The following is an 8,784-nucleotide window of genomic DNA, read 5'->3' on the forward strand; positions in this document are numbered from 1 at the left end:
TCTCGGAGGATTGCCAGGAATGGAAGAGGAAGCAAGGTTAGAAACTAGTGGGTTTGGGTGGTTAGGGAGTTTATTATGGAAGGAATAATATCGGGTTCCGGATAGTTAAAAAAAAAAAAAGAAGGTTGGATTTCAAAAAGTGGACCAAAAATTAAAATGATTTTCCGATGTTACAGACGTCAAGAAATATTGAATTAACAATTTTTTTGTTTACCTGCCTATCTGTGTTTTAACTTATTTATTCATTTAATTATCTCTTTTAACTTATTGATTCATTGAATTATTTCTATTAACTAACTTTTTTTTTAATTTATCAATTTATTTGTTTATCTGTAATCCGATCTACTGCTGTGACTATTATATTTTTGGTTTGATTTTACATTGCTGTCTAATGATTTCGTTTAATTTGTTTAACGAATAGAACGTAGGTTGCGGATCGTTGGAGAGAGTGAATCAGGGAGAATAAATTTGTCAATTAAATGAAATAAAATTGTCAAATGGCATGAAATTGTTAAATAGAAAAAAAAATTAAGATATTTGTATTTAGTGGGTAGGTGACAGTGAAAGGAAAAGATAGGAAAATTTGTTTTTGTTATATCTTGTAAATATATGTTTGTATATTTGTCCGATCATGGATTGTTGGTATGCTGTGTATTGTAGCAACCCAATGTATTTGGGCAGCATGGCTAAATAAAGCATTTCTCTCTAATCTAATATACATGAGTTTTATCCGTGTAATTCGCGTTATCCGGCTGGGTAGAAAATTTTTTTCTGTTACACTGTATCCGTGAGTCAACTCCTGTGAGATCCTGGGGTCTACCCAGCCTCTTAAATTGAGTACCATTTAATTGGGTAAAAATCTGGCGTTCGATCGTGATTCTGACCTAATAACCTCCTTGCACAACCGTTGGTCTAGTAACAGTACTTCTTTACTGAGTACTGAACCCCTGATCCTTCATGGGTTTGAGCGGTACAGATTTTCGCTTTATTCGTGTAAATTCTGTAGGGATATAAAAAAAACAAAAAAAAAAACATAAAAACTCACATTATCAACACATCATAAATACCTCCTATATTTCTATAAAATAAAATTTTAAAATAGATCTTAAATTTTATTTTAATGATATTTACAAAGTTAAAAATGGCTCAGTTTTTGATTTTTTATCTGGACCAAAAAATCAAAAACTGAGCCATTTTTATATATTTTATATATAAACTGTTGCTTTATATTATCCATAACTTCATAATTCACATATCTACATCTTCTGCAGACTTGCTTGACTATTAGTGCTTTCTGAAATGTCTGAAGCATCAGGAATGTGATCAATATACGCATGGTATGCTAGCTTCTTAATATATTGTTAATGAAATTCCTTATAGAGTATATATAATGGAATTCACCACTACACAGACCCTCTGATAAGTTTTGGTTGGATATATTATCGGGTATGACTATTGAGCAAATCCCTCTTAATAAAATGAAGATTTCTGGTAAGTTAACGCTTAATCGAGTTAGAACTTGAAGAGTCAACTTATAGTATGCTATGCTATGTAGGAGATCACATTGATAATGCTTCAAAGATTTTAAGAAGCACAAATAGTCAAGCACGGCAATAGGAGATGTAGATACGTAAATTATGTCAAATTTATAATCTATTTTTAAATTTTATTTTATTGAAATTTAGGTTAAAATATAGTGTTAAAATGTGAGTTTTTTTTTTAAACTCATTTCCACAGAATTTATATGAATAACTCGAATTAAACAGATATAATACACGCATAATGGACTAAACATGATATTACATTCAATAATACTACTTTGTGTATAGGGAGTTGTAGATATAGTTGACTTTCACTAAAATTGTTAACACTCGTTTTCCTTGACTCTTGGTCGAGGTAGAGGAGTATCCTTACTCGGTGTATTCTATTATTAGCTGCAAAATAAAATGTTTGGAATGAAATTGAAAACTACCTATAGGTGTGTGTCGGCTACTGAGGAACCACATATTGACAATGGATCTTCCCATATCGGTAGAGATAAAAATGACATTTCTATAGGCAATAAATAAAGATTAACACTCAATACCAAATAAATGTCAAAAAACGACTCATCTGCTGATAGTAAGTCCATTTAGATGGGAAAGGAAGCAAAATATTATTTTTTTTAACTTACGATTTGGGTGTAATTCAATACAGATTGTTGTTGATTATAAAAGCAAAAATCAATGATTGGTTATAATTGCCCTTATAACTTAAAAAAATATTTACTATAATTAAAAAAAAATTAAACGAAATAATAATAATTTAACCCCTTAACTTGTTTGCTGGAGTTAATTAGAGCGCGCTAAACAGGCCAAACTGTGCACACTCCAGATAATTCGAGCAACGTTGTATCTTATGCTGCTATATGTGCAATGTGATAATAATAAAATAAATAAGAATGATTTATTATCTGTAATAATCCTCTATGTTATAGCTATAGCCTATGTTGGAAGCTAGGTAATATGACCGATATCCAAAATTAAAATTAAAGTTTCGATTTTTTTAAATTTATTTGTAAAAACAACGTTCTAAATTATGTTTTTTTACATAGTAGAAAATTGTTTTTTTCCCCAAAAAACTATCCATTAACGCTTTGAATAAACATAAAATAATTATGGATCAATTAAGTAGAATAGGTTAGAAATTAAATACTATCATAAAAACTACTACTCCTACAAGATAAACATTATTAACTAATTTGTAGTAAATTTAACTAGCTTTAATTTGAGCGCTGGCAAACATCTCGAGAACTATTGGGCGTAAATAGCTTTTTTAGGGCTAATATTTCAGCAAATTTACTCTTCTTTAAATAATGTTGTTTTAGTTCTAGAGTTGTTGGTAGTTTTTTAAGATATAGAGTGAATGAAAAATTAATGTTTTGAAACAGCCGCCAATTTTTATTCCCCCAACCTATACTTGGCAGACACATTTCAAATAGCAATTTTGACTATTAATTATACATAGTTTTCATCAAAGTAATCAAAAATTGGGGTGAGATAACTGCCGTTTTTTCTTCCCGGCTCTTGTACTATAAAAGCTATTGTCGTTTAGTTATGGATGTTAAATGATATAGGAGTTTGGTTTCAATCTATTGCCTGCAGAGACTCAGTAAGTGCTTGGCAGTTAGTGGTACGTTTCAATGTTTGCAGACTGTTCTCTGTATTCCGGTCAGCAAATATTGATGTTAGGGTTGAGTGTGTCCGATTCGGAGTCTAGTCAGTAACATTTCCCATCGTATACTATCATGAATAGATAACTTCCATTTCAGTACTGTGTACTTAATCTGTATTTAAACTGTCTTCATTACCGGTCAATTTTTTAAATCATTTCTATTTTTATCAAACTACTTTTTTTCTGAAACAAATTAGTCTTAGTACAAGAGTCGAGAAGAAAAAAAGGCAATTATTTCACCCCAAATTTTTATTGCCTTAATGAAAACCAGATATAATTACTAGTCAAAACTGAAGAGTCTGCCAAGTATAGGTAGGGGGAATAAAAAATACCGGCTACTTCAATACCTTAAAAAAACATTAATTTTTCATTCGGAGCTCTATATCTTAAAAACTACCAACAATAGAAAATCTTGAAGAACATTATTTAAAGAAGAGTAAATTTACTGAAATATTAGCCCTAATAGAGCTATTTACGTCCAATATTTCTCGAGATATAGCCTTTTAAAAAGCAACATTTCATAAAAATGTATTGAAATATCAGTACTTAGTAAATCTACTTTGAGAAATCTATATCTCAATAACTATTCGACGTACAAATCTCTATTATCACTCAAATTAAAGCTAAATAGTTGTACTATAACTTAGCTTATGACCTTTACCTTCGTAGAAATAGTAGTTTTCATGATATTTCCTAAAAAATTACTACCCCCTAGATAAGTGTCATAAAATACTTTATAGTAAGCTAAATTTCCTTTTTTTTTTTTTTTTTTTTTAGTGCTGGCAGACATCTGTAAGTCCAACGGTTTTTGAAATAAAGTTTTTCATAAATCAAATTTATTATCCGAACAACTATAAATCAATTTATTTCAGTAAATATCATGAAAATTACTATTCCTACGAAGGTAAAGATCATAAACTACTTTATAGTACAACTATTTAGCTTTAATTTGAGTGATAACAAACATTTGTACGTCAAATGGTCATTTAGATATAGATTTCTCAAAATAGATTCACTAAGTACTGATATTTTAGTTGATTTTTAAGAACTGTTGCTTTTTTAAAAGCTATATCTCGAGAACTATTGAACGTAAATAGCTCCATTAGAGCTTACATTTTAGCAAATTTACTCTACTTTAAATTCTCTTAAATTTTCTATTGTTGTTGGTAGTTGTAAAGATATAGTGCTCCGAATAAAAAATTAATTATTTTTAACGTTTTGAAACAGTCGCCATTTTTTATTCCCAATTTCAATCAATTTTGACTAGTAATTATACATAGTTTACAATTAACTAATAAAAAATTGGGGTGAGATAACTGCCTTTTTTCTCCTCGTGGGCTCTTTGCACAATGCCAATAAATTTAAAGATTTGGACAAAAAGTCCACTGCCTAGTTCATCTATAATTTATTATATTAGAAATTATAAATCAATAAATTTATGTTATCCTATATATACAACATTTATGCATAAATTTCTGGAGTAAGGATATTATAAAATTTTATTTTATTTAATAAAATTTACTAATCAGGCCAAATGCCATAAATAGGAGAATGTAAGACTTAATTTAATTAAGGCAGTTACATAAAAATGTTAATACAATTTGATTTTCTCAATCTATTGATTCATAAATCAGCAGTCGTCCATGGAGAAGTTGATCATAAGTGTCATCAGAACCTTTGAACGACCCTTTCGAATAAGATCAGCATGGTGTAACATTTCCCATTCGGGTTGCTGTACTAGCCCCTAAATTTTATGTTTATATTCTCGGTTTTCTATAAATTTCGTTCAATATAAAACTCATTCACATTATTGATATAATAAGGTTTGAGGTATTTTTTACTAGCATGGATTACATTAAACAACATTTAATGTTTTCTTCTTCAGATGTCAGTCGATTCATACTCCGAGGAAGCGAAAGCGCTTAAGAAATTGAATCTGGAAAAAGCTACTAACTTCATGAGGCAATTCAGGGACCCTGACAGCAGGGAACTTAAGAAACTCTCAGCTCATCAGTTCATGGAAGTTTGGAGCCACTACGACAAAGATTGTGAGTATCACCTTAATTAAATTATGGGAGTCAAGGTATGACTTGTTGAGACAAGTGGTACGATTATAAGTTTGTTAAACTATGCAGGTGCTGGATGTGTGATGAATTTCAATCCAAACCAAGTTTAAATAATCAGATTTTATTAATTAATTTTATTTTAACTAGTGCCCTCACTCATCTTCCACTGGCTTTTAATACCAGTGACGCGGTTGAGAGAGAAGTGCCGGGATCTTCCAGAGTCTTGCTCTTTCCTCCACAAGTGGGGGGAAGAGCTCGGTTCCGAGTTCCCAAGGCTGAATTTAAATAGGAATAATTATGTTTAAGATATTATTTTACTTCCTTTTTTTTGCATTTATTTACTTATCATTATTATCATTATTCTTCCTTCTCTTCTATTTCTTATTTTGTTATCATTTAATTTATACATTTGTAAATATGGTGTGAATAAGCTCTATCAACCATATTACTATTGTCTAAAAATATGACAGGAAGTAATATTACAAAATAAAAATAAAATTGGAGCCTTCCATAAAAAAAAAAATCTATTTTAGAATTTTTTAAGGATTTACTTTCTCCAACCTGTTTGATATTTCATTTTAGGCTGAAATCAATATAATAATTATTATTATTAATAAGAACTATTGTATAAACAGTTCAATATAATTCTATCTTTTCTAAAGAAGACGTAAGCTAATTATATAATTTTTTTTAAAATTATTATATTAAAATGATTCATAAATGTACTTCTAGAGTAACAGTTAAATTTTAGATAATTTCAATATCAAAGTTATTTATTTATATTTTTGTTACAAGTACCAATTATGATTTTAAATTCATTATAGCTTTTGTGGCACGTTGTGTGATTTTTCAATTCAATTACTTATTAATAATTTTACTGCAGTTAAAAACGCTCACAGATTTACGAAAAAATCATATATGCTCAGTAGAACATAAGATTAAATAATAGCAGATAATATCAAATATCGGATTACCCTTATATATATTATACTGGACTCCAGGATTAATTTAAAAAACGTGAACATATATAGCTGTGGATTTTTAAATCACTATTGAAACTTCAATTTTTAAAAACTAAAAAACGTTCGCTGTTTTAGAAACAGCGATAAGAGATAAGTATAACAAAATATGACCAAAGTAATTAAAAAAAATATTAATAGAGATATCTGAATTTTCTTCTACAATAAACTATAAAATTTTAGAGCTTTCATTTCGATTTGATTTTGTTCCGTTAGATTTTTTTTTTTTTTTTAATACTACTTTTTATTTATTGATAGATATTACAATCTGCCACACAGTTGTGGGCAATAGGTCATGAAAAGAGAATAAATTAGTATTAAACTAATTTGTCCCAGCGATAACTTTTGCATTCTTCCCTTTAATTCATTCGAACTATAAGCGACAACATGCTCTTTCGTATGAACGTTATAATATTATCATGAAAGTCTCTTCAATACACTTGGTTAAGTCCCATACTTAATTTATACTATCTTTAAGTAATTACTTTGCCCCACTGGAAAATATAACTTCAGTTTTACAGTTAAGATTCTGCTATCTGTAAAATTATATTTTCGCTGAAATGTACCCGGTGAGCAGATGAATCTTCGGAGAGAACGCTCAGGTCTGAACAATTTTAAACAAGAAAATTGGAAATTAATCGAGCCGATCGCCCAAAAAAACTTTGCATATTCAGAAACGGACAGACTTTTTAAAAATATTATGAACTAAATTTTTTGTGATTAAATGTACTATGTAATTTGAGCAATAAAACCTTTAAATTGGTCAAATCTTTAGTTCAAAATATTGTTATATAAGGAGTGATGGACATATCTAAACAAATTTGATAAAATTATTTTCAAAATTTTCTAGCTGGACTTGTTTCAAAACGTTCACGCAATCTATTTGAATAATTTGAGCCATCAAAATTGAAAATCGGCCCAGCCATTTACTCAGCGATCAGCCAATGGTCACCTAAGTGGTTAAGCTAACCTTAGAATGTGGTTTGACCCGTACCTAATTCGAGCTCTATATCAATAACGGTTCATTTATGGGCTTCAAACACAGCGCCCAATTTACCTTCTGAAGGAACATGGTTTTAATGTCCGCACCGAAATCATTAAAATATAACAGAGTTTTGAAACCTCTAACTTTCTTGAATGACCTTTATTAATGTTCTAATAAAAACGCAATTTAATTTAAATTTAATTGTGATGAATTTAATGAATAATGAATTTAAATTGAGATTTGGCACTTCTCCATGAAATTCCTTTTTTTTTCTGTTACTTCATCTGTCAAAATCCATCGCTGTGAGCCGTCAAAGAAGTTGATTCTAACGCATTATATACATAGGGACAATATTGTATAAGTACATAGAATGACATACAAAAAGATTTGTACAGATATTTATCATATAATCATTTGTATTTCTAAAATAATACTATTTAATTAACTTATTATAAACTTCACCTCTCAATTCAATTTTATTTCTGGAGGAATATCACAAGAAATTCGTAGATATCCGTTTTTTCTAAATCTCTTATCATTTCATTATATCATTCTATTTATTTCTATAATATTACTTGTTAATTTAATTATTACTAACTTTATTTATATTATTACTTATCATTCTTCTTATTAGTTCTATCGTATTTTTTTTTATTCCATATTGTTCTTTGCAACTCTGAAGAAGGCCTGTAATGAGCGCCAAAAAGTGTTCAATTTACAAATAAACTTTTTTTCGTAGTTTTCTTGATTTACAAAATGTTCAACACTTTATGTATAATAATAATAATAAAACACTTCAAAAATGGAGGGAAAATAGAACATTCAAAAGATAGAAATTAATGGAATTGTAATTTTCTTGTTTTAATAATTTATAGACATTATTCATTTGTTGTTGAGATGTCATAATTAAAAAAATTGCTTGGGATATATTAATTTCTCATAAAAAATATTTTTTAAATTATGTATTAATCTTATTTAAGAATGATGAATTATAATAATTCAAATTAAATTATTCATGTTATGAATTAAAAAAAAAATTAATTTTACTTGAATAATGATGAGTAGATGGTTGATCGTGGATAATATATATGAGGAGAAGATGATTGGGGTGTGGTCAGTAAGGAACACAAATAAGTAGAAACTGATTAACTAGTGCCAACGTTTCGGCCAGAATTTTAAGCCTTCATCAGGACTAAAAATAAAATCAAGATAAACACCATAATTATAGGAATTACAGAATAATTATAAAATAAGAAAACAACTAAAATTATAGATACAAAACATTATTGAAAGACATGTATAGTCAGAGTATTATAAGATGATAAATGCTGTATGTGAAAAGTAATAATAAAATTAAGTAAGAGGAAAAAAAAAAAAATAAAACACATATGAAAATTCAGTTAGTAAATATATGCACAAACCTATTTCAAACAAAGTGATGAAAAAAGTGAGAAATAAAACATATATTTAATAAAATACATATTTAATTAGTAAATAATTT

General features: G+C 28.4%; 1 protein-coding gene across 2 annotated transcripts in view; it reads left to right on the forward strand.

Moving 5' to 3' along the window:
• Cbp53E (Calbindin 53E) overlaps window positions 1–8,784 on the forward strand; it is a 60,567-nt gene that overhangs the window by 15,236 nt on the left and 36,547 nt on the right. For both annotated transcript variants that reach the window (XM_067044794.1, XM_067044795.1), the window contains exon 2: window positions 5,099–5,261. In XM_067044794.1, the coding sequence (XP_066900895.1) occupies window positions 5,099–5,261 (163 nt within the window). The remainder of the gene's footprint in view (window positions 1–5,098; window positions 5,262–8,784) is intronic.

The sequence above is a fragment of the Halyomorpha halys genome, unplaced genomic scaffold (genome assembly GCF_000696795.3).
Source record: "Halyomorpha halys isolate HHAL.00 unplaced genomic scaffold, Hhal_1.1 Scaffold273.1, whole genome shotgun sequence".
Lineage (NCBI taxonomy): Eukaryota > Metazoa > Arthropoda > Insecta > Hemiptera > Pentatomidae > Halyomorpha > Halyomorpha halys.